This window comes from Garra rufa, chromosome 1, assembly GCF_049309525.1.
Source record: "Garra rufa chromosome 1, GarRuf1.0, whole genome shotgun sequence".
Classification (NCBI taxonomy): domain Eukaryota; kingdom Metazoa; phylum Chordata; class Actinopteri; order Cypriniformes; family Cyprinidae; genus Garra; species Garra rufa.
In genome coordinates this window covers 15343122-15370468 of record NC_133361.1, presented here as the reverse complement: position 1 = coordinate 15370468, position 27347 = coordinate 15343122, and the positions used below count along the sequence as shown (strand labels likewise).

At 38.8% G+C, this 27347-nt stretch overlaps 2 protein-coding genes across 2 annotated transcripts; both read right to left on the bottom strand.

Moving 5' to 3' along the window:
* Window positions 1-991: 991 nt before the first annotated feature.
* On the bottom strand, window positions 992-9810 carry pick1 (protein interacting with prkca 1). The gene is made up of 13 exons (XM_073847958.1): window positions 9625-9810; window positions 9346-9454; window positions 9040-9151; window positions 7131-7259; window positions 6874-6940; window positions 6682-6771; window positions 6545-6598; window positions 6401-6463; window positions 5594-5727; window positions 3503-3595; window positions 3347-3397; window positions 2094-2238; window positions 992-2012 (listed from the first exon to the last, which is right to left on the bottom strand). The coding sequence occupies exons 2-13, from the start codon at window positions 9384-9386 to the stop codon at window positions 1768-1770; spliced, it is 1224 nt and encodes a 407-aa protein (XP_073704059.1). The 5' UTR covers window positions 9387-9454; window positions 9625-9810; the 3' UTR covers window positions 992-1767.
* Window positions 9811-10835: 1025 nt separating this feature from the next.
* On the bottom strand, window positions 10836-26848 carry LOC141289847 (uncharacterized). Its single transcript, XM_073822076.1, has 8 exons — window positions 26845-26848; window positions 26126-26719; window positions 25379-25993; window positions 25020-25108; window positions 23679-23759; window positions 22264-22369; window positions 20627-20694; window positions 10836-19952 (listed from the first exon to the last, which is right to left on the bottom strand). The coding sequence occupies exons 1-8, from the start codon at window positions 26846-26848 to the stop codon at window positions 12225-12227; spliced, it is 9285 nt and encodes a 3094-aa protein (XP_073678177.1). The 3' UTR covers window positions 10836-12224.
* Window positions 26849-27347: the final 499 nt, after the last annotated feature.

Here is a 27347-nt window from a genome sequence, read left to right as displayed (position 1 = left end):
ATAAAGTGCATTAAGCAAAAATTATTGCAATGGAAACATTCCAGAAATTTTGGAAACTTTCCCTTTGCAACCCTAATTTTAAACCATTAATAATATAACCAATAATGTTAATAATTTTTACAAGCCATTAAACAATAATCAGAAAGTCAAAACCTGTTCAAAAACAGAAATTTAAGAAAACAATGCGTATGAGTGCATTTTCAAACACAGAGTTATACATTTTAATCATTAAATCTCTGATTCAGACACTTTAACAGTGTTAATTCAGTGTAACTATTGCTGGGCAATAATTAATCACATCCAAAATAAACGTTTTTGTGTATATAATATGTGTGTGTGTGTGTGTGTGTATATTTATTATGCATATATAAATACAAACACATTCAATATAAATTATATATTTATGTATAAATATATTTTCAAAATACATACTGTATGTGTATGTCTTTATATATACATAATAAATGTACATAGTAAACACACATATAAGTCTAAAAAAATAATTTGTTGAGTCAACTTAAAATTATTTGTTACCCTGCTACCTTAAAATTTTAAGTTCAGGCAACTCAAATTTATTCAACTTGAAATGTTAAGTTGTACTAAGTGACACCTTTGCTGTTAAGTTTAACAAGCAATTTTTTGTTTAGTCAACTCAAATATCTGTTTTGTTACCCAGCTGCTTTAAAATTGTAAGTTGAATCAACTCACCTTTTTTGAGTTGAACTTTAAAATTAAACTTAATAAATGGATGTGATTAATTGTTTGAACAGGACTAAATATTAGAAAATCAAAACTTGTTTAAAAACATAAACGTAAAAAAAAAATGCTTATGAGTGCATTTTTAAACCCAAAGTTGTGCATTTTAATCATTAAAGCTATGATTCAGACACTTTAAAGAGGTTAATCCAGTTAAAATGCCAGCCATTGAACTTCTGCTCATCATGCCAACATGAATCATTCAGAGGAAAGAAGATGGAAAACACCACAAATGTTCCTGAAACTCAAGAGGTTTAATGAGAAAGCTCATAAAACAAGTTTGATTTACTTTTTACTCAGACACAGCAGGTTTCACAAGCGTTTTTCTTCATCAAACTTCGTTTTTTTTTACCTTCACGACATTTGAATCTTTCTAGGACATACATAAAGTAGTTTACACAGCTGAAATAATTAAATAATCCATAACATACAAAAAACCCCACAAAACAGTGACATGCACATATCATTAAAGCTTTAAGACATTCATCCAGTGTTTCAAAGGCAAAAAATAGAGAGGAAAACACACAAAAGTTGTGCAAAAGCACATCTGACGACTCAAGTCTACCAAACAAGCCAGGCTTATTTTGAGACAAATCAAGTGACTACCTGAAATAAGCCTGGCTTATTTGGTAAACTTGTTTCATGAAACACCCCTCAGGTCCCGTCCTTTTGAAATGTTTTGAAACAGAGTGCAAAGACTTGAAGAAAAAAAAAAAAAGAATGTTTGTTTAAAATCATTTGAATTCCGTCACCATAGTAACCAAACGTAACATTCTATTCTAAAGTGTGTAACATGGCAACCAGAGATTCCCTTTCTGTCCGATCAGTGATTTGAAAGTAAAGTTTATCAATATAGAGACTTTATATTAAATATCATATATAAATGTTTTTGTTGATATTATTTATTAATCATCTTAAATTGAACATACTCTCCCATCTGTAGTTTCTTCATTTATTCTGTTCACTCATTTATTTATGATTTCATCTGCTAATTCACTCTTTCATTCATTCTCACTCGTCGTCGATGAGTTTCTCAGCTCCGTTCTCAGTCTGCGGAGCGTCTTCCTCTCCCCTGCTCGTCTCTTCCTCCTCCTCGTCCTCGTATGACAGACTCTGTCCGCTGTAGTTGATCGTGGTGCGGGACAGATCCACCTCGATGGGGAACACGTCTGCCTCTTTCAGCACGGCGTAGCAGTCGTCGTAATAGTGTGACATGCCCGAGACGAAACGCTGCAGCTGGAACACGATATCCTGGACTGAAAGTAGAACACAAAGGGTTAAATTGCTGTCAAACAGACCATGTGGTGCTTTTTGATGCACGTCTCATCTGAACACACCATGTTTCTGATCTAGAAGTTCGATTTTCTCCAGAACGTCCTTGCGCATCTTGGCGAATCGTGCACGAGCTTCCTGTCGACAGCGCAGAATCAAACGGTATTCGTAGTTACCGGTGCTGACGCGGTATAACGGGTCGCCCAACGCCTGAAACACACAAACAAAGAGGGTTTCTCATTTATATATTATATGTTTTTTATAGTCTCTTTTGCTCACCAAGGCTGCATTTAAATCCAAAGTACAGTGAAAAACTGAAATATTTTTACCATTTAAAATAACTGCTTTCTGTTTGAATATATTTTTTGAATAGAAAGTTCAGAAGAACAGCATTTATCTGAAACAGAAATCTTCTGTAGCATTATAAATGTCTTTATCATCACTTCTGATCAATTTAAAGCATCCTTGCTAAATAAAAGTATTATTTTCTATAATTTATTTTCTAAAAATAAATGAATAAATACTGATTAATGATACCAAGCTCTTGACTGCTATCGTGTATGTTGCAAAAGTGATTTTATATTTATTTGAGATAAATGCTGATCTTTGCATCTTTATATTCATCAAAGAATCCTGAAAAATGTACTCAACTGTATAATAATTAACAGCATGTTAGAATGATTTCTGAAGGAAAAATGTGAATATCTCAAGTCCTAATTTGCTCTTTTTCATGATTAGCGGTAATAAAATTGTCTACATTCACACTTATTTAAAATAATCTGGCACACTGGACAAATCTAGCTTTATTTAACAATAATACAATCTAAAAATCTAAAAAAGTTTTTAAATGCATAATTATGTAATAATAATTTTTTTATTTTAATATTTAAAATAAGTTTGTATGCATATATGCATGGTCATGTGTTTATTAAAAATGTACTATTATTAAAATAAAATTTGTTTATCTTTTTTCACTTTGGCATCAGATGGCAATAATACAGGGGGGAAAAAACATATACATTTTACATTTAAATCTGAAATGTATATTCCTAATTACTGTTCCTAATGCATTTCTGGCATTAAAAAATATCCCTGATCAGTTTGAAGGACTACATCAGGGCCAGAACTTTACACTGAACCGCCACAAAAAAAAAAAACACATATTACATCATGTCAGTAAACAAGTTAAGGAGGTTTAAATAGTAACAAGGTATTAATAGTCAAGTGATCTTGAGCCAATTTCTCTCATGTGATGCAGGTAGTTTGGTATCAGTCAGTTAATGAGTAAATGATGAGCAGACAGAATGAGAGAACTCACGATACAGCTGTACTCTTCATCATCCATCTCCTTCACCTTCAGACAGTACGACTGAAACACAAACACACATCAATAAACTTCAACATAAATCCTTTTAATATCCCTCTGTTTTTGTAACATAACATCTCATTTCAATAGAAAGTTCTCATAGCCTACCAAATACTCAAACTTGACGTCCAGGTATTTGCGGATGGTGAGTTTGGTGTCAGGAATCGCTTTGTGAAGATACGTGTTCAGATCATGCAGCATCTGACAGACAGACAGAGAGGTATTATTACATCTATCTCATTAAATGACTTTTACACAAGGTTTCATTGTGTTTACAACTGAAAAATAACTCAACATACAGCCATTAGTGTCAAAATAGCTGGCAACAAAAGTGAGTACACCCTAAGTGATAACAGCAGTATGTAGTTTAGCCATGCATATGTTTTGTCTGCTTGACAGGACCATACAAAATTGTGTGTCTTGAATTAGAGCAGTTAAAATTAGGTGCTTTAAATACAATTCTCTCATACTGACCACTGGATGTTCAACATGGCATCTCATGGCAAAAAACTCTCAGAGAATTTGAGAATTAGAATGGTTGCTCTCCACAAAGATGGCCAAGACTATAAGAGGTTCAGTAAAACCCTGAAACTGAGTTACACTGAAGTGGTCAGGGTCATACAGAGCTTTTCCAAACTGGATTCCATTCAGAACAGGCCTTGCAAGGGTCGATCAACAAAGTTGAGCACTCGTTCTGTGCGTCAGGTGAAGCACCTGGCTTAAAAAAAACAGATGCATGAGTGCTGCCAGCATTGCTCTAGAGGTTGCAGAAGCAGAAAGTCAGCTTGTCAGTGGTCAGACCATACGCCACACACTGCAACAAGTCGGTTTGCATAGGCGTCGTCCCAGAAGGAAGCCTCATCTGAAGCTGGCTCACAGGAAAGCCTGCAAACGGTTTGCTGAAGACAACCAATTCAAGAGCATGAATTACTGGAGCCATGTCCTGTGGTCTGATGAGACTATAAGATAAACTTGTTTGGCTCAGATGGTGTCCAGCATGTGTGGAGATGTGTGTCTTGCCTCCAGTCAAGCATGGTGGCGGTAGCATCATGGTCTGGGGCTGCATGAGTGCTGCTGGTACTGGGGAGCCGCAGTTCATTGAGGGAAACATGGATTCCATTCTGCATGAACATTCTGAAGCAGAACATCATGCCTTTCCTCCAGAAACTAGGCCGAATGGCAGTTTTCCAACATGATAATGATCCCAAACACACCACCTGAAGGTGATGGGGTGGCCAATTATGTCTCCAGACCTGAACCCCGTTAAACACCTGTGGGGCATCCTCAAGCGCAAGGTAAAGAAGCACAATGTGTCTAACATCCAGCAGCTCCATGAGGAGTGGAAGAGGATCCCAGCAACAACCTGTGCAGCTCTGGTCAATTCCATGCCCAGGATGATTAAAGGTTGTATCAGCGATTTCTAGCCTGAAACATAAAGTGTCAAATTCAGCTGACCTTTCATCACGATCCGCTCGCTGCCTGCCCCATAAATTGTCTGTGAAAAAAACGCGTCTCTCTGGTCAGCCTAGGGTCCGAGATATGCCAAAAAAACAAACGGCACTACCAACCTTTCCACAGATAAACAAACAGTGTTCCAACCAATCAGCGTCAGGGGTTTGGTGTTGTGGACTTTCGCTCCGCCTCCCTCACATCCCTGAACCAGTACGAAAGTCCACAACACCAAACCCCTGACGCTGATTGGTTGGAACACTGTTTGTTTATCTGTGGAAAGGTTGGTAGTGCCGTTTGTTTTTTTGGCATATCTCGGACCCTAGGCTGACCAGAGAGACGCGGTTTTTTCACAGACAATTTATGGGGCAGGCAGCGAGCGGATCGTGAAGAAAAGTCAGCTGAAATTGACACTTTATGTTTTAGGCTAGAAATCGCTGATACAACCTTTAAGGCAGTGCCAGATAACAATGGTGCTAACACAATATATTGACACTTTGGACAAGTTCACTTAGGATGTACTCACTTTTGTTGCCAGCTATTTTGACAATAACGGCTGTATGTTGAGTAATTTTCAGAGGACAGTAAATCTATACTGCTATACAAGCTGCACATTGACTACTCTAAAATATATCCAAATGTCATTTCTATAGTATTGCCCCTTGAGAAGATAGACTAAAATGGCTTTGTGAGATACTGTATTTTATGTCACAGTAAGAGTACGAAATCATTTAAGATCTGCTCTCTTACAGGTTTGATGGTCTTCAGCAGCTGGATGCCGAACTTCTCCATGTTTCGATGAGCTTCAGCAAACTTCACGAAGGCTTCGCTGGCGGCGGCCTGAGGCTCACGCACACCGATGACAGAAAACACGTCGCCAAACGCTGAGAGAGAAAAACAAACATTATATCACACATCTGATGATTTTATGAAGTGTTTTGTATGTCAGAGTTAGCATTAATACTACTAGATGGCCTAAAGTTGTTGACCACAAAACCAGTCATAAGGTTAAATTTTACAAAACTGAGATATACACATCATATGAGAGGTCAATAAATAAGCTTTCTATTGATGTATAGTTTGTTAGGATAGGACAATATTTGGCCGAGATACATCTATTTGAAAATCAGGAATCTAAGGGTGCAAAAAAATCAAAATACTGAGAAAATCACCTTTAAAGTTGTCCAAATTAAGTTCTTAACAATGCATATTACTAATCAAAAATTGCATTTTGATAGGTTTACAGTAGGAATTTTACAAAAAATCTTAATGGAACATGATCTTTACTTAATTTCCTATTGATTTTTGACATAAAAGAAAAATCAATAATTTTAACCCATACTATGTATTTTTGGCTATTGCTAAAAATATACCCCCAGCGACTTAAGACTGGTTTTGTGGTCCAGGGTCATATTTTGAGAATCTGATCTCAAGGGAGATGTTTTACCAGTTTATTCTGAAAACAAACCAGTTCTTTTGTCAATAAAATTTCTCAGTAGGAGAAACTCTTTACAGCAGCTTATAATGAATCATATGAACAAATAAAACAAAATTTACCTCTGTGAGTCTGCGAGAGCTCATAGAAAGCTCTTAACAGTCTCTTTGTGTGCTCCATGAGTCCTAAACACACAAACACTCGTTATTTCCAGATGAAACTCTCTCAGTCATTGTTTTAATTCAGTAATGGTATGAATGAAGCACCTTTATAAAGTTCAGCAGTTTTCTCCAGCTCCTCCAGCCTCTTCACCAAACCGTCTACAACACAAAAAAAGCAATGTAGTTGTTTTTTTGTACTGTTTAATTTGAAGAAACAAATACTGGATTGCATTAGTGATTACCGTTGCACAGAATGGCTCTGCTGAGTCCCAGAGCGTCTGCGGTTCCTGAACTCATGTTCTCCACCAGACGATGCTTCACCTTCTTCAGCACTAATACACACACACAAACACGGGTGAGCTACTTAATCAGAGAGAAACACACTTCTGCATCCATTCAAACACATTAAGTTTGCATAGTTTTATAGTTTGTACCGATGTCCAGAGACTTTCCCTGCTTCGGGTCGGCTTGCAGTTTATTATACTGGATCACGACTTCACCCTGCAGATCACAAACACATTTATGAACAAAGCAAACTAATGGATAAAGACTGGTATTGGTGCATACAGCAGAAGTACTGTACTTCATACCACAGATCCACCATTTAACACAGTAAAACATGAATGTTTCATTTGTACATTATACAGGTTTCATGTGACTTGACTTTGAGTTGATGTTTTAAATGCTGTACCTGCACTGCCTGGATCATCTTGGCCACCTCTACTTTAGTCTTTCCTTTCACCGGTTTGCCGTTTACTCCTGTGATCTCATCGCCAGCGGCCACAGTCCCATCCAGAGAGGCCGGAGTGTTATCAAACACCTGAACACACAAATATCACCTCAAATGAGCTTCTATATAGCATAACGGCACATTCGTGAAAAGTAAAACATCTGAGGTCGAATTAGAAGGCTGCTGGGTCATTCCGTGTCAAATCAACCACATTTCAAAAACTTCCCTGGCATGGATGAATATTCAATATTCAATCCACTATTTTGTAGAGGGAGGTCAAAATGGTGATTTTCACCTTAGATTCAGAGTCAAGTTACAGGGAGGTAAAATGACTTCAGAAAGATGGCAGCAACATTATCCTATTTTTACACAGAGCTTGGTAGTTATATTAGTAAAATCTGTCGATTTTAGCAAACTTTGTTGCAGTATGTGCCAATGGTGACCATTCAAAAATGGGGAAACAGCACTTTAAGTTTTTCTCCAAAGTGTGCATGTCTGTAACTCAAGAAGTATTAAAGATATTTGAATGCCCTTTTAGATATTGGCTCTTAATAAACTTTCCTTTTGATATCTTTATTTTTAATGCTCTATGTGATTTGGTTCCAGAGATATTGGAATTTTAATATGGCTCCAGGAGTAAATCATTCAAATGTACACATTTTCAGTGGTTGAAAACCAAATGTGGGTAGGTTGGAAAAAAATATGATACTTATTTTCTTTTAAAAAGAAATGTCTAAAGAACAAATAATGTTAAGACTAGAGATGTATCTTGTTTCTTTCTGTCAAGACAACTGCATTTAACATAGCAGTCTGAATGCCGTAAGTATTTTTTTCCCCAAAGTTTGCGTACCTATAACTCAAAAAGTATTAAAGACATCACAATATAACTTTAGATTCTAGTTTTCCATAAACATTTCTTTTGGAATCTTAGTTTTCAAGACCCTACATCATTCAGTCCCAGAAATATAGGGATTTTAATGTGCCTCTATGTCCAGATTGTTGAATGTTACCCATTTTCAATGGTTGAAAACCAAATGTAGGTCACTTTGTGTACAGCTGACACTTATTTTATTTAAAGAACAATGTCTGAAGAAGAAATAATGTTGAAATTAGAATCGTATATTAGAATAATTGCACAGAACAGATGTTTGCATCTCATAAAAATTCTTTATCCAAAATGTGTGTGCCTGTAACTCAAGTAGTATTAAAGTTATCTTAATAGGATTTTAGATTCTGGTTCTTAAGAAACTTAAAAAGAAATTCTAATAATTAATCGAGATGAGGCAAATCTTGGTAGATGTGAATGCAATGTGTGGTGTAAGCCAATATAATAGCCAATACTGCATGTTTAAACTCTTGGCAGCTTCAGAAGCTGTAAAAATGAACAAAAACCCTTCTTCCAAATATGCCTGAAACCGATTCAAACATAGAATCTTATGAATAGGCCACAGAAAGCAAGGTAATGTGCCTCAACTTGACCATTTCAGTGCAATTCTACAATTCTATTCTATTTTATATCTAAATACAATTCTAATTTATGACAGTGTGAAGCCTACTGGTGCACTTTAACAGGAAAATAGACGTAAAGTGCAACAACACTAGATCTGGTTCTTGTGTATTTCTTAAAATAGTCAAAATCTTTTCACAAACATCCAGTACAAATACTCAAATATGCTATACACCAAAAATGTCAAACGATTTCATCTGGGTAAAACTGAGCACATAAAGACTGCCCAAATAGCTTTATCTGGAAAGCATTTGCTGTGTACAAACATCTGATAGACGTCTTTAAGATGTCAGTTTTATATACGTTCTAAATCATAAACATCTTACAGACAGATGAGAGAATGATGAAATGTTAATATTTGACCTGTACGATGTAAAGACATGGACAAAACTGTGCTCCGCCCCCAATACTGATGCCAATCAGGTTCTGTGAGTCTTTCTTCAGAGTCACTGTTCCAGGAACTGTAGGAATCCCACTGGACACATAAAAAGTCAATAAAGTCACAACAGATCTGTTGTTTTAACTTTTTGTCAATGTTCTGCTTTTTTCTATTTCTTTTTTTGTTTATTATTTTCTCCCCACTATACAACCCCCACAGGATGTGACATCATGTAAACAAATGAATCCTAGACCTGCTTGTTATTTCTGGATGATGTTCGTGATACTCACAGTTTGTCCTCCTCCAGCTCATAGTCCATGTCTGTGAACATTATCAGCTCTGATCGTGTTTACTGTGGATCTGGCGATCAAACCTCTTCATTCATTCGGATGCTGAAGCCTATTGCCAAAATACAGTATAGCATTAATAAACCTCACTCTAAAAGAGCTGTACTAGCATCATACCCTCTGAAATTTAGCCTTTTAAAGCTGTTCGTTATTACTGTCCTTGATATTATGATTTGGCGACAGGTGTTTAAGCATATGAATAATGCAGATGCAGTCTCTTACCGCTGAGTCGATGACCAGTTAAAATATAAAGACGCTGTTAACATGTGACAATACTCAAACTATGTTTATAGTCTTATTTTATGAAGATAATTCGATAAACGTTTAGCTGTTTCATCACACACCAGTCTGCAGGATGTTTTCTTCTGCTGCTGGTGTTTAATTGTCGACGGAAAACCAACATAAAAAGCGCATTTGCGCCTCCTACTGGACTTCTTCTTCTTCTTCTTCTTGTAAAGTTTATTGGCGGTTGACAAGCCAACTTATGGTGTATTACCGCCACCAACTGGACTGGAGTGTGAAGCATCGACGGGGGAAAAACAGAACAAAACTAAACTAAATAAATTCTTCCTTCCAATCTTGTTATTTTGAGATTATAAAGTATTTCCCTCTGCACTCTTGACTGTTCTGAAGCACAACTTAATAGATTTGTTAAACTGAAATTGGTAATACTTAGATCCTTCAATTTCCTAATCAATTTGTCTCTTTCTTTGGTAAATACTGTACTGGACTGAAGTCTGAAGCGGGAAAAAAGAGTGTACATATTCTGAGTCAGTCTTATTCTGGGAACGTTCTCTGTAGGTTAAAAAAAAAATATAACGTTCCTTGTAGGTTATTAAAAGAAAACCTACAGGGAACGTTCTGGAAATGTTCTCATTTGGTTCCCCAAAAAATAACCAAATGGGAACCATATGGAAATGTTAGGGGAATGTTCTGTGTTTGCTGGGTAGATCCTTCAATTTCTTAATCAATTCGTCTTTGCATGCTTTTCTTCTCCTCCTACTTTTTGCTCTTAAAAGCTTCCACTCACTGTGGTGGAGCAGTTATGAAATATTGTTCTTGTACTTCACAGCATGCCAGTAATAAATATGCATGCAAATAACAGAGAAGTGCTTACATCCCCTATGAGAAGCAATTACCAATCATGAATCGGGCTTTGAATTAAAATACAGTTTTATTAACACATTTCATACACAGTGTGTACATTCACAGCTCAATTTCACTGAACATGAACATAATCTTAATAAATATAACATGATCCTAATTAAACAGTTAACTTTGGCAGCCCTTAAATACTAAATATAAATGAAAAAAATATATTCTTCTTTAAAGTATCCCCCCCCCCCCCCCCCAAGAAAAAAATTAACTAAACAAAAAGTGGCATGTCTAAAATTATCCATACCCTTCTCAATAATCAATAGAAAAGCCTTGGCTATTACAGCAATCAAATGCTTCCTATAATTGCTGACCAGCTTTTTGCATGTCTCCACTGGTATTTTTGCCCATTCATCTTTAGCGATGAGCTCCAAATCTTTCAGGTTGGAGGGTCTCCTTGCCATCACCCTGATCTTTAGCTCCCTCCATAGATTCTCAATTGCATTTAAGTCAGGACTCTGGCTGGGCCAATGCAAAACGTTAATGTTTTTGTCTTTTAACCATTTCTTCACCACTTTTGCTGTGTGTTTTGGGTTACTGTTGTGCTGAAATGTCCACTGGTGCCCAAGGCCAAGTTTCTCTGCAGACTGTCTGATGTTGTTGTTGAGAATTTTGATGTATTGCTCCTTTTTCATGGTGCCATTTACTGTGATTAGGTTCCCTGGTCCACCGGCTGAAAAACACCCCCAAAACATTAGGTTCCCACAACCATGTTTGACAGTGAGGATGGTGTTTTTAGGGTTGAAGGCTTCTCCTTTTTTACACCAAATGAAAGCTACATCATTGTGGCCAAACAATTAAATTTTTGTTTCATCTGACCATAAAACAGAAGTCTTCTTCTTTGTCCAGATGACATTTGCAAAGGCCGAGCGGGCTTTTGAGTGCTGTGAACCCAGCGGTGTGCAGTGTCTGTTGGACTGTCTGCCTTGAGATGTTGCCCCCAGCAGAAACCAGCTTCATCAGGATGGCCTTGGTGGTGATCCTTGGATTCTTTTTTACCTCTCTCACTATCCTCCTGGCCAGCACAGGTGTCACTTTTGGCTTCCGACCACGTCCTCTGAGATTTTTCACAGTGCAAAACGTCTTGTATTTTTTAATAATACTTTGCACTGAAGCCACTGGAACTTCAAAACATTTAGATCTGGTTTTATAGCCCTTTCCTGACTTGTGAGCAGCTATATGCACAGCCGCAGGTCCTCAGTGAGCTCCTTTGTCTTAGCCATGAATGTCCACAAACCAACAGCAGAGAGCTTCTGTTTTTCACCTGTTGAGTTGATTAAAACAGCTGTTCAACAGGCTAATTAGGATGTGTTAGAACAGCTTGGACTATTTGGAATGGTATAGAACTTTGGATTTCCCCATAGACTGTGACAGTTTGCAATGGGTATGAATAATTTTGGACATGTCACTTTTTGTTCAAATGCAAATAAAAGCTGAGAAATATTTCTTCCACAATGATGGCTCTTGTACATAATCTTATTATCTTTTGGGAGAAGCCCAATTTCCGGTCATTTCCGGTCCAAAAAACTTGCTGGTTGAATAAAAGTAACTTTAAGTCGGAATTTGCCAGGGTATGAATAATATAATTATATTATATTATTGTAATGACAAACTGGAACTATTTAAAAAATAAAATAAAAAAGAAGCTTCAATTTCAACTCTAATAATTAATTGTATTTATCCAAACTCTCGAAAGCATCTTGTTTTGAGTATGCTCTCCATTCATAAGGAATCTCACCACTCCCCTCAAATCTATTGTTGTAGTGTTTTTCTAGATCTTTCTGGAATCGGCACACAAACCACTTCCAGTAGGGCAGTACAGAGAGATCAGGGGTGATGCTCCACTTTGCATAAACTTCTCCTGCTCTTCTGTATTCTGTCCAGGGGATTTTTTCATCTGAGTCACTGGTATAAAAATACAGATTGCTGTTTGCTACAGCTGATGTGCAGATATGTATAGACAAGCTAGATGTATTTCTGTAATGTATCCCATTCAGTCCAATGCTTCGATGAAACTGAACACTGTGATCTTCGTCATGGTTTTCTATGGTGTTGGTGCAGACGGCTGTACAGAACGGACACTGAACCCAACAGCACTGACAGAAGTGATCAATCAGAATCTCATCTGGCCTGAACTTATAGTCCAGATTCACTGGAAATGTCTCTGTGTTGAATCTACTGCCGATGTCAAACATTATAACAGTAATTTCTTCTCTTATAACATCTTCCAAGAGGCTGAAATTATCAACATCATCATGTTTGACTCCACTGAGGTCTTTTTCAGAGAAGATCAACTCATCGGAGAGCTGCTGTGTGAAACTCTTCAACCACAAACCAACATCTCTTCTGTTCATTCGAACACGTTCAGTAGATTCATGAGCTGCTTTCATGATCTTCTGCTGCAGGAGTTTAATGTTTTCCTTCATCTTGGGTAAAACACTGACACTGAACTTATCAGTGATGTACCGACTGACTTCATCTCTGATGAAACTCTTGAAGTGATCTCTGGGATTATTAATGTAGCTCATGTATTTGTCAAAATCCTCCTCTTCTGCCAGCGTCTTCAGGATGTGTTTCTCCAGATTTGATCTGTTTCCATTCAGTGATTCACAGTTTGTTCTCATTTCGTCTGTCAGATCTCTGGCAGTCTTCTTGTGGACACTCTGCTCAATGGGATCTTTAAGTTTCTGACAGATAATCTTGCCAAAAATAGCAGCTGATGTTGCTCCACGACAGTATGTCTGGAAAATACTATAATACTCTTCTCTCTTCTTCTCAACATACATAATAGGATCATTGGCTTCCCTGAACATTCTGTGTTGGTCAGTGATCATCTTGTTTGCTCTGTTACTGATGGAAAGAAGCAAATCCATAAGGAATTGATTCTTGAACACGTATTTCACTGGTCCTTCCTGATGTTGTTTTACTTTATTAATGATGTGGTCTGTGATCTGTTGAATAAAGCTAATGTTGTAGCCCATCTTTGAAATGTTAAATGACTGAATCATGTTGTCTGTCTGCTGAACAACATCTCGGATTAATACTCTTATTTGGGCTTCATCTTCTCTTCTAAATGTTTCTCTAACTGTTCGGTTACCATCGTTTACACCCTCTGTCATTCCTTTTTTTGTGGATTTTTTGAAAACAACATATTCTGAATAACTTGACACAGTGAAAATATTGTTGTACTCACTACCCTCTTTCCAGTGGTCTGTAGGGAGACATCCTTCATAGATGTCATTGAGGAGGTGTTTCATATCTCTCAGTGCATCAATGTGTTTGACTGAATGAGTGTCTCTCATGATCTTCTTCACACTCTGTTCCCAGAACAAATCAAACTCTTTCTGCAGTGCTTCTTCATCTTTTGCTTTGTATTTCATTTTCAGGGCAAGTTCTTTGCTCTTTTCATAGAGAGTATTCTCATGATGTGTACACTGAGCATCAATTTCTTTCTTCATGTCTCGCTGCTGAAGAATCTCATTTAATTTTCTTTTTGTTCCTCTCACAATATTTCCTTCAACATCTTTGATTTTGTTTTCAAATGATGTTTTCCACTGGATCAGTATATTTGCATCTGTGTCTTTCTCAAAGAATTCTGACATAGATTTTTTCACTTCTTCACTAGTCGTCTTCAGTTCTCTTTGAAGATCTATTTCTTCAACTTCATCAATTGTATCGTTTTCAATTTTGTTGTGTAGTCTGTTCTCAATTTCCAGCATGGCACTGCGAAGACTCCAGGACCACTTGCTGTATTTTGTCTCCAGTTTCCTGTAGGCTGCAATCTCCAGAGAATTTCTAAAGCTGAAGACAAATCGTTCATTCAATAAAGCCTCCCAGAGATCTTTAATACGCTCTTTTAAGTCTACCAGCATCATTTCATCTGATTTTGAGGCATGAGACATAATAGTTTCCTTCAGTTCTTGAATATTCTCACAGTAGCTTGGGTTTGGTGGTGCCATGGGTGGGTTTCCCTCCCAGATATGAGCAAAATACTTCACATCATTCTGAACATCAAATCTAATGACATCGCTGAAACGTTCTGCTTCATAGACTTCATCTTTGGCAGCAAGTTTTGCCATCTCATCCAGTGTTTCCTGCAGTCGTCTCCTTCCCTCCATGGTTTTGTCTCCAGCTGTGATGTCAGTAACATTCTGATGCACAAACACACAACTGGGATTCAGTTTGACCTTCTTCATCCTCATGAAGGACTGAACAACAATCTGAAGAATGTCCTGCATCTCAGCAGGATTTTCTCCAAAGATGTTGATCAAGGTCAAATTTCCAATACCGACAGCAAATGTGGCCAGTTCATTGTCATGATGTCTTGTTGATCTTCTCAGTTCTAGAGCACAAAGACCCTCAGTATCAACAACCAGAATATAGTCAAAGTTCATCTGTGCTTTCATCTCATCTGACACTTTGACCAGCTGCATGAAAGCTCCTCTGGTGCACCTGCCAGCACTGACGGCAAACTGGAGTCCAAACATGGCATTCAGCATGGTGGATTTCCCAGAGCTCTGAAGCCCTAAAACTGACAGCACAAAAAGTCTCTGGTCTCCCAGTTTCTGGATGAGTTGATCTAGAACAGCAGAGATCCAGATCACAGGAACATGAGCAGCATCTCCATCCATCAGCTCCAGTGGAAACCCAGAGATCATCATCTCTGCTGCAAGACTCGGGAGTGAAGAGAAGTGAACCTGCAGGTCTTTCTTGTTCTTGTTTACAGATGAACATGATTCATAGATCTGACCAATCTCCCTCATGATGTGCTCCAAACCAAAGTTTGAAAGTTGAAGTTCATCAGATATTCTCTCAAGTTCTTTTCTTCTTAGATCTTTTATTTCTTCAGATTCATCTTGTTTTTCTTTAAGTTTTAAAACTGTTGGCCAATTTTCATTATATTTGTGATGTAGAGCAGAAAGATCAGCAGAAGTATATTCATCCAAGAGGATTCTGAGCCATTTAAGGAAAAACATCTTATGCTCAACATGTGAGCTCATTTCTTTAATGAAGAGCTTCATAAAATCACTGATTCCACATGCATGCTGCTGTTGACGGATTTTCATAATCGCTGAGTGTTTTTTACTGATTTCCATTTCTGTATCATCTGCTCGAGGTCGATGAAGTTCTTTGTTCTTCTGACTCCACTGATGCCACAGTTTCCCCTGATGAGGCAGAAATGAGTCTTTGATATCTCTTAGGTCTTTCTTCACCAGTAAACCCATCATCTGCTGTGCTGCTTCTCTTCCTCTCCTGCAGTCATCATTATCTTCCTCATCTACTTTGATGTCTGAGTGTTTGGACACATCTTCAAGTCTGAAAGTGGAAGATGATTCTGAGAGACAATCGTTTATAGCTTTTCTGAGTTCATCAGAAACAGCTGGCTGACATCTGTCTTTCAAACCAACTATATATTTTCCTTTTTGGATCTCTTTGAGAACTGAATTATCTTCAGTAAATAGACAAATAAGAGGCTTTCTGTTGCTGTACAGGTTTTGTATCTTTGCTGCATGTTTGGCATCCCTGTCCAGCCGTGGTAGAAGAACAACATTGACTGAGGACATTTCAGTGAGGATCTGCAGCTGTTTCTCATGGTCTCCTGCATCACCGTGTAGATTACAGAACGCAACACAGTCATTGAATTTATCATCATGTTTCCCAGAGGGGCAGAACCAGGCGATCTCCACCACTCCATCCATCAGGACTCTGGTTCTGCTGCTGCCTGGGCAGTTCCTGTGGAAGAATGTGTCGTGTTTCTCATTGATCAGACTGTTCATCAGCTGAGACTTGGATGAAGACACAGAGCCAAACCTGAAGAAAAACACCATTGGAGTTTCTGCCTTGTAGATCGGCTGGGTTTGACTGATAATTTCATTGTTGGTGTTTCTGATCTTCCAGCTCTTGTTGATTTGTCTGAATGTCCAGAGAGGAAACTCAATCTGTTGTGTGACTGGATCAGGAACAAGCAGAGGCAGAGCGTACTGACACTGGGACAGTTTAGTCACAATAAGCTGCTTAAGAAAACTATCAGCACAATGAAACACAGCCATCTGTACATCCATCGGGTGAACAGGGTCAGATTGGCTTGTTCCTTTGTCTGTCAAAAACACTGCTTTGAATATATCAGATATATCAGTATCTCTATGTTGTGTTTTATCTTGTTCACTGGCCTTATTGACACAAATGTATCTTGCTCTGTAGTTCATCATTAGTAGTTTTTGTATAAAAGTCTGAATCAACTCTTCTTCAGCACAAGATTCATGGGACTGTAATGAATGTTCAGTTAACTGAAGAACATCTGCAGCTCTCAGGTTACAGTGGCTGGCTTTAAGATGAAGTCTACCAAAGAGATACTCTGTTGTTTTAAGTTCTTTTTCTTTGTCTAGTTCAGGTCTTGTTTCTTCTATTGAACTCTGAGCATCAATTTCTTTTCTCATGTCTCGCTGTTGAAGAATCTCATTTAATTTTCTTTTTGTTCCTCTCGCAATATTTTCTTCAACTTTTTTGATTTTGTTTTCAAATGATGTTTTCCACTGAATCAGTATATCTGCATCTGTCTCTTTCTCAAAGAATTCTGACATAGATTTTTTCACTTCTTCACTAGTCGTCTTCAGTTCTCTTTGAAGATCTATTTCCTCAACTTCATCAATTGTATTGTTTTCAATTTTGTTGTGTAGTTTGTTCTCAATTTCAAGCATGGCACTGCGAAGACTCCAGGACCACTTGCTGTATTCGATCTCCAGTTTCCTGTACGCTGAAATCTCCAGAGAATTTCTAAAGCTGAAGACAAATTGTTCATTCAGTAAAGCCTCCCAGAGATCTTTAACATGGTCTTTTAAGTCTACCAGCATCATTTCATCTGATTTTGAGGCATGAGACATAATAGTTTCCTTCAGTTCTTGAATATTCTCACAGTAGCTTGGGTTTGGTGGTGCCATGGGTGGGTTTCCCTCCCAGATATGAGCAAAATACTTCACATCATTCTGAACATCAAATCTAATGACATCGCTGAAACGTTCTGCTTTATGGAGTTCATCTTTGGCAGCAAGTTTTGCCATCTCATCCAGTGTTTCCTGCAGTCGTCTCCTTCCCTCCATGGCTTTGTCTCCAGCTGTGATGTCAGTAACATTCTGATGCACAAACACACAACTGGGATTCAGTTTGACCTTCTTCATCCTCATGAAGGCCTGAACAACAATCTGAAGTATGTCTTGCATCTCAGCAGGATTTTCTCCAAAGATGTTGATCAATGTCAGATTTGCAAGACCAACAACAAATGTGGCCAATTCATTGTCATGATGTCTTGTTGATCTTCTCAGTTCTAGAGCACAAAGACCCTCAGTATCAACAACCAGAATATAGTCAAAGTTCATCTGTACTTTCATCTCGTCTGACACTTTGACCAGCTGCATGAAAGCTCCTCTGGTGCACCTGCCAGCACTGACAGCAAACTGGAGTCCAAACATGGCATTTAGCATGGTGGATTTCCCAGAGCTCTGAATCTCTAAAACTGACAGCACAAAGACTCTCTGGTCTCCCAGTTTCTGGATGAGTTGATCTAGAACAGCAGAGATCCAGATCACAGGAACATGAGCAGCATCTCCATCCATCAGCTCCAGTGGAAACCCAGAGATCATCATCTCTGCTGCAAAACTCGGGAGAGAAGAGAAGTGAACCTGCAGGTCATTCTTGTTCTTGTTCACAGATGAACATGATTCATAGATCTGACCGATCTCCCTCAAGATGTGCTCCAAACCAAAGTTTGAAAGTTGAAGTTTATCAGATATTTTCTCAAGTTCAGTTTGTTCATGTTTTATTTCTTCAGATTCATCTTTTTTTTCTTTTAGTTTTAAAACTGTTGGCCACTTTTCATTATATTTGTGATGTAGAGCAGAAAGATCAGCAGAAGTATATTCATCCAAGAGGATTCTGAGCCATTTAAGAAAAAACATCTTATGCTCAGCATGTGAGCTCATTTCTTTAATGAAGAGCTTCATAAAATCACTGATTTCACATGCATGCTGCTGTTGACGGATTTTCATAATTGCTGAGTGTTTTTTACTGATTTCCATTTCTGTATCATCTGCTCGAGGTCGATGTAGTTCTTTGTTCTTCTGACTCCACTGACGCCACAGTTTCCCCTGATGAGGCAGAAATAAGTCTTTGATATCTCTTAGATCTTTCTTCACCAGTAAACCCATCATCTGCTGTGCTGCTTCTCTTCCTCTCCTGCAGTCATCGTCATCTTCCTCATCTACTCTGATGTCTGAGTGTTTGGACACATCTTCAAGTCTGAAAGTGGAAGGTGATTCTGAGAGACAATCATTTATAGCTTTTCTGAGTTCATCAGAAACAGCTGGCTGACCTCTGTCTTTCAAACCAAATATATATTTTCCTTTTTGGATCTCTTTGAGAACTGAATTATCTTCAGTAAATAGACAAATGAGAGGCTTTCTGTTGCTGTACAGGTTTTGTATCTTTGCTGCATGTTTGGCATCCCTGTCCAGCCGTGGTAGAAGAACAACATTGACTGAGGCCATTTCAGTGAGGATCTGCAGCTGTTTCTCATGGTCTCCTGCATCACCGTGTAGATTACAGAACGCAACACAGTCAGTGAATTTATCATTATATGTTCCAGAGGGGCAGAACCAGGCGATCTCCACCACTCCATCCATCAGGACTCTGGTTCTGCTGCTGCCTGGGCAGTTCCTGTGGAAGAACGTGTTGTGTTTCTCATTGATCAGACTGTTCATCAGCTGAGACTTGGATGAAGACACAGAACCAAACCTGAAGAAAGACACCATTGGAGTTTCTGCCTTGTAGATCGGCTGGGTTTGACTGATGATTTCATTGTTGGTGTTTCTCATCTTCCAGCTCTTGTTGATTTGTCTGAATGTCCAGAGAGGAAACTCAGTCTTTTGTGTGAATGGATCAGGAACAAGCAGAGGCAGAGCATACTGACACTGGGACAGTTTAGTCACCATCAGCTGCTTAAGAAAGCTATCAGCACAATGAAACACAGCCATCTGAACATCCATTGGGTGAACAGGGTCAGATTGGCTTGTTCCTTTGTCTGTCAAAAACACTGCTTTGAATATATCAGATATATCAGTATCTCTATTTTGTGTTTGATCTTGTTCACTGGCCTTATTGACACAAATGTATCTTGCTTTGTAGTTCATCATTAGTAGTTTTTGTATAAAAGTCTGAATCAGCTCTTCTTCAGCACAAGACTCATGGGACAGTAATGAACGTTCAGTTAACTGAAGAACATCTGCAGCTTTCAGGTTACAGTGGCTGGCTTTAAGATTAAGTCTACCAAAGAGATACTCTGTTGTTTTAAATTCTTTTACTTTGTTTAGTTCAGGTCCTGCTTCTTCTAGTGAAACCATTTTCTGTAAAAGAAACAGTATAATTAATAATAAGTTTTTCTAGCCTCTTTCCATAGCTCAAGGATGCTTTACAGCATAGATACAATAAGGAAAGATTCCACCGACAGAGTAGACAAAAATGACAAACAAAAGTACAAGTGAAGAAGTAGAAAATGACAGAAAAGTAGTTTACAGCAAGGATAATGCAAAACAATAAAAGGGAATTACATAGACAGGGTTGCACACAGCAGCAAGAAAAGAAATACTGAACACAATTTAATAGTAGCTGATTTTCCATTACAGAATTATGCAAAAAATGGCAGAATGTAGGGGAAAAAATGACTAAGATTAATGAAAAAGTGCAAGTAGACAACAGCACAGGTGACAGTGCAATTAGACTTTCAATTAGAATTTCCAGAGACTGATACTCTTACAACAGTCAAAGTTTGCACAACACAGTGAGGATTGTCTGTGGGGTTGGAGTTAAACTCTGGAAAATTTCCCACCAGGAGCAGGATTGCACACCCCTACTGTTTTGCATCCAAAATGTTCAAAAACAGATAAAATGAGATAAAGAAACACTTATTGCTTTAATCTAACTCTTGCATCCTACTGTACATAAATGAAACGTTTGAAGAGTCTCATTTTGTCACATTGTGCATACTGTACTATATAGTTACCCTTCAGCCAGTGCATACCTTGTGTGTTCCGTTCGTTGCTCTTGTAGTTGTGTGTTTAGGGCTCTCTATCTTGATTGTGGGTTTATCTTTTGAAACAAAAGAAACAGTGAAAAACAAATAGTATTTTCTTTATCTGAAGTGGTAATTATGGTACTTGAATTTGGAGTCAAAAGAAAATACAATATAAAATAGGAATTTGCACTGCATCCTCTAGTGGACACTACGGGGAACACAATGTTCACTCCGCCATGCCGAGGAGGATTTGGCCAGTCTTAAGGGGACCTGCTGCGACTGCCTTTGCACTATCCCCTCTGGCCTCTCTGACTCACCCAGTTCCTCTTGGACTGGTTGCTTTGGTACAGCTCTGGCCGAGGCTTCATCTGTACAGTCTTCCCTCAATCGCTCTGCTCCTGGGAGTATTATTGAAACCATTCCCTATAAAAGAAATGGCATAATTAATAAGAAGTTTCTAGCCCCTTTCAATTGCTCAATGATGCTTTACAGCATAGATACAATAAGAAAAGGTAACACCAACAGAGTAGACAAAAATGTGGAGAAGTAGAAAATTATACAGTAGTAGTTTAGAGCAAGGATAATGCAAAGCAATAAAAGGGAATTACATAGACAGGGTTGCACACAGCAGCAAGCAATCATGCACAAAGAAATACTGAACACAATTCAATAGTAGCTGCATGTCCATGACAGATTTATGCAAAAAATTGCAGAATGTTAAAAAAAATAATAAATAAAAAAACATCTAAGATGAATGAAAAAGTGCAAGAAGACAACAGCACAGGTGACAGTGCAAGACATGATTTCCAGAGACTGATACTCTTACAACAGGAAGATTAGGACGTAAGAGTCGTGTAAAGATGTTGCTGTTGGCTGCTTTAGAGTTCCTGCTGCCTGTGTAAATGCAACCAGGAAAACAGCCTGAGTCGCAATTTTTTTCTCTAGGACCCACCATGCTGGTTAGTTCCTAAAACCATGCGGTGCAAAAGCCCCTAATAATGTATGATGATGCACAAACTCAAAGTTTGCACAATACAGTGAAGATTGTCTGTGGGGTTGGAGTTAAACACTGGAAAGTTGCCCACCAGAAGCAGGATTGGACATCCTTACTGTTTTGCATCAAAAATGTTCAAAAACAGATAAAATGACATAAAGAAACACTTAATGCTGTAAGCTAACTCTTGCATCCTACATAAATGAAACATTTGAAGAGTCTCATTTTGTCACATTGTGCATACTGTACTATATAGTTACCCTTTAGCCAGTGCATACCTTGTGTGTTGCGCTCATTGTTCTTGTAGTTGTGTGCTTAGGGCTCTCTATCTTGAATGTAGGTTTATCTTTTGAAAGAAAACAAACAGTGAAAAACAAGCAGTATTTCATTATCTGAAGTGGTAATTACTGTGCTTGAATTTGGAGTCAAAATTACAATATAAAATGGGAATTTGCACTGAATCCTCTAGTGGGCACTATGGCAAACAAAATGACAACTCTGCCATGCAGAGGAGGATGCCTGCCTGACTAGGATAAACCAAGGGACATTCCACCTTAGGTAGTGGCATTCATTCAAGGATGTTTGGCCAGTCTTAAGGGGACCTGCTGCAACTGATTTTGCAATCTTCCCTCTCGCTTCTCTGACTCACCCAGTTCCTCTTTGACTGGTTGGTTTGATACAGCTCTGGCCGAGGCTTCATCTGTACACTCTTCCCCCAATCGCTCTGGTCCCGGGAGTATCATTGAATCCATTCTCTGTAATTGAAAACAGCATAATTATTAAGAAGTTTTTCTAGCCCTTTCCCATTGCTAAAGAATGCTTTACAGTGTAGATACAAGAATAAAAGATTACACCAACAGAGCAGACAAAAATGACAAACAAATGCACAAGCCGAGAAGTAGAAAATTACAGAATAGTAGTTTAGAGCAAGGATAGTGCAAAACAATAAAAGGGAATTACATAGACAGGGATGCACACAGCAGCAAGCAATCATGCACAAAGAAATACTGAACAGTAGCTGCATTTCCAATACAGATTTATTGGCCGCTTCAGAGTTCCTGCTGTCTGTACAAATGCAACCAGGAAAACGACCTGAGGGGGAAATTTATTCTCTAGGACCCACCATGCTGGTAAGTTCCTAAAACCATGCGGTGCAAAAGCCCCTAATAATGTATGATGATGCACAAACTCAAAGTTTGCACAATACAGTGAAGATTGTCTGTGGGGTTGGAGTTAAACACTGGAAAGTTGCCCACCAGAAGCAGAATTGGACATCCTTACTGTTTTGCATCAAAAATGTTCAAAAACAGATAAAATTAGATAAAGAAACACTTAATGCTGTAAACTAACTCTTGCATCCTACATAAATGAAACGTTTGAAAAGTCTAATTTTGTCACATTGTGCATACTATACTACATAGTTACCCTTTAGCCAGTGCATACCTTGTGTGTTGCGCTCGTTGTTCTTGTAGTTGTGTGCTTAGGGCTCTCTATCTTGAATGTAGGTTTATCTTTTGAAACAAAAGAAACAGTGAAAAACAAACAGTATTTCATTATCTGAAGTGGTAATTACTGTGCTTGAATTTGGAGTCAAAATTAAATACAATATAAAATGGGAATTTGCACTGCATCCTCTAGTGGGCACTATGGCGAACAAAATGGCAACTCTGCCATGCAGAGGAGGATGCCTGCCTGACTGGAGTGAACCATGGTTCCCCTTCAGGAACTCAAGTTGCATTGAACGCTTTGGGAACGCCTTCAGCATGACCACGCTCTGAAAGACTTGTGCAATTGGTATAATGGAGGAGCGAGATGTCACGGGTGGGGTAACGTAGAGACCAGCTTCTGTCTTTCAGCTGCTGTCTCTTATGGGACTTGAGCCTGCCTAGAGATGCTGGCTGCGAACATTCTCCACACCTAGAGGCCATTATGTGGTGCAGTTGGGAGCAGACCTGAGGGACATTCCACCTTAGGTAGTAGCATTCATAGGAGGAAGTTTGGCCAGTCTTAAGAGGACCTGCTGCGACTGACTTCCCACTATCCCCTCTAGCCTCTTTGACTCACCCAGTTCCTCTTGGACTGGTTGCTTTGGTACAGCTCGGGCCGAGGCTTCATCTTCCCCTGATCGCTCTGCTCCCGGGAGTTCTGGAGAGAGTGCACTGGGACAGGGTTGTTTGCCCCGTTTATGGCCAGGCTGAGCAATGTTCTCCGGCCTTATCTCCCTTTTGACAATTCTCTATGGGAGAGTCCATCAGGAGAGATTCTTCTTGCAGGCGGGGTGCACAACACATAGCCTGCAGTTTCCCAAATGAGGTTGTGGAGACCATCCTCCATTCCAGAGCTCCTTCAGGGAGGAAACTGTGCAAAACAGACAGCCTGTCTAGGCTTGGCAGGGACTTTACCCAAGGGCGGTTTTCATTTGGAGGAAATTTGGCCACTCCTAGAAGGACTTGCTGCCACTGATCTTTTTTGGCCTCTCAGACACACCTAGTTCCCTTGGAATGGTTGCTTTTGGTACAGCCCTGGCTGGGTCTTCATCTGTACCCTCCCCTATTGCCCTGCTCCTAGGAGTTATAGAGCACATTCCACCTTTTTAGTGGTGGTTTAGGTGGGTAGATCCCCTCCCTTATAGTACGTTTCCTACACAGAGGCTGTCGGTATGATATTGTGTCCATATTGGGGAACTAGCCATGATAGCATAAGACTAATAGTTCACCAATGATAGTGCTGGCGATCTTAGGCCCTCCCTGGCCCTTTCTCTCAGACTGCCTGGTGGCCAAGCCTTTTCTGCTACCCAATTCCGTGCTACGGCCCGTCGTACCTCAGGTCTCTGCCCTTCAGACAAGTAAAAGCTTAGTGTATGTGTCCAGTGCGAGCACTGACATGCACGTCCACAGAGCTGCTGTGGAGAGATTTGATCAATAATTATGGTCCTCCCAAAAAGGGTTGCAGACGGTGGATGGTGATGCCATCTTCTCGCATTCGGGTCCTCTAATCTCCCCTCTTTCCTAAAGGGTCAAGACTCACTCTACTTCAGTATGGCTTTTCAACATGCTGCTTCCATGAGGTTCTATTCTTCAGTATCCTGCTCCCTGGTTCTGCCCTACTTGGACCATTTTGCTGGTTTCCAAACAACATTTTCCTTCACATGTACACAAACAAACTGATCCTGAAAACAAAATAATTGATGTTTACTGGAAGCACCCTCTTTTACTTCCGGACAAATTACATCATGGGCTGTCACTGAAGTGTTTTCACATGTGCTTTAGACATCAGCCACACTGATGGCATTTCTCATAGTGTCCATTAGAGGATGCAGTGTGAGTTCCCAATGAAAGGGAACGGCAACTAGTTGTTTTTAAAAACTGTGAACACATCCAATTTATCTTTACATTTGGCAGATACCTTTATCCAAAGGGACTTATACTGCACTTTGTCTGTACATTTGACCACATGAGCTTGGGGTTGTGGTTTGTATTTCTCATATAACTGCTCTGAAACATGACAAATGCTCAGTCTATTCAGAGGCTGCTTTTGAGGCCTTCACTTGGTTCAAAACTCACCTCACCAGGGCAATTATACTTAGCTGTCCAGATCCACCTATGTCTTTTGCTAATTAAGTGAATGATTCATCATTGGTACTGTTTTTGTTTATAATGACACAACAGCCTAGTTATATTAAAGTAAAATGTTAAATAGTAAAATACATAGAAACAAAAATACACAAAGCAGGTAAATTATTGGGTAACAAACTGATTTCTTACCAATTTCATATTTATTCTTTTGGACAATGTTTCGCCTTTTTAGCACTGTGTTGTATATGTCTGCAGTGTAGCACTGCTGTTGATTCTCCTTAAACAGATGCTCAATCTTGTTCATCAATTCACTGATCTCTGATTGGTTGGCCATCATCTTGTTGCAGGTCTGATATCTTCCTCCACATTTCTCCAGCAACTGCTCCAGAACAATTTTGTTCTCTAGATCATCTATTATAGTATCACACTCTTCTTCTCTCTCATAGGTGAAGAGAATCATCACAAACTGAAGAACTTCGTCACCAAACACACTCTGAAGCCATTCTAAACCCATTTTATCAGCATCTGTTAACTGGCCCAGTAGCACCACAAAGATGAAGGCATGGATCTCATTTTCAATCAATAGTTGATCGATGAGATGATGCACAAAGTTATTTTCATGCAAACTAATCATGTTTATTACTGACACGTAACGTTCTGCTATCTTCCTCTTTGCAGGAACGATTCTGGATGTTTTTACAGTTTTAAAGGGTTTTTCTCCTCCAAGTAGAATGTTTTCAGTTTCAAACTGGATAGAAGCAGAGTTTCCAAAGAGTGCAACAGTCATTGGTAACTCTGGATGGCCTAAAGTAAACAAAAGATTTTAAACTCCTCAGTAAAAGATCACAAGAATGCACAACTATAAAGTGTGTTTTCAATATATTTTTGATTTTTACCTATACCTATAGAAACTATACCAAATATGTCAATACTCACCTACTTCTATAACCTGTTGCTCCATGGAATTCTCTGATCCTTCTAAACTTGCAAATTTATCGCAAACCAGATAGCGTCTACTGTTCTTTTGTGCAAAATTCTCTATTTTCTCTCTAAGTTCAGCAGATGAGCTGTTTTTCTTAAGTTGGTAAAGTCTGTTAGAACATTTGTTAATAATTTCCTTTATTACATCATTGACTTTAGTGGGCTTACTGTCTTGTTCTTGTGTTGTGAGCACCATGGTATAATCATAAACCATGTCAGTGAAAGAGTGCAGCACCTTCTCTACATGCTCTTGATCTTCTTCTGAACACTGATCATTTTTGAGGACTAGAATGATCACGTGAGGTCCTGGATTAGATAGATACATACACTCATTCACTACCTCTTTGATTTGAGGATCTGAGAGATGTGGCTGGAGCAGGTGAGGAACGTTGATGACTGTCTTGTGCATTCTTCTTTCTCTCTGCACGTGATCTGGAGGAGCTTCACTGTTAAACATTGTTCTACCTAATATGAAGTTTCCCACTCTGCAGTTTTCTGACAAACTCTTGCCCAGCAAAACAATCCTCAAATCACTCACTGAAGCACACACTGTGATGAAAAAGTGGTACAAGAAAATCAAATCTATAAATGGTTCAGTGTTTCAGAATCAGAATGAACTATATTTACCAGGTGTGCGCAAACAACAAATTCCAAAGTTTTATTTAAATACTTACTCATGAGAGGTCTCTCCTTCGGTTGGTTTTGTCTGAGTGAAGTCTACACAAATACTGCTGAGGAGCAAAAAGCATCACAACAAAGCGACTTAAATAGACTGAAAATGTTGTATACAAAAGTGCAGAATTAAATAGTAATGCAAAGCGCATTGCATGTGCATTGTGTAGGGGAAAAAAACTAAACAATTGGGAACCAGGCCTCACTTTTCCACTCAAAATATCAGTTCTGAACCAGGCCCGAAACCTTGCTGGTCTTAAACAAGAGAACCTATGACGTCAGTAGGTGGGGCTTCCACTACAGACCGCAGTTTGAAAGTAGTCATTAGGCTTGTTCGAGATGCATCAGCACTGTGTAGACCAATTGCATATGAAATCAAAGTACTGCAACAGCAACTGGAGAGCAGATGACTCTTTATGCTTTTAAATCGCACTCACGGTACTTTGATGTCACACACCAATTGGTTAACATGGCACTAATGCATCCCAATCAAGTCTATTTTTAA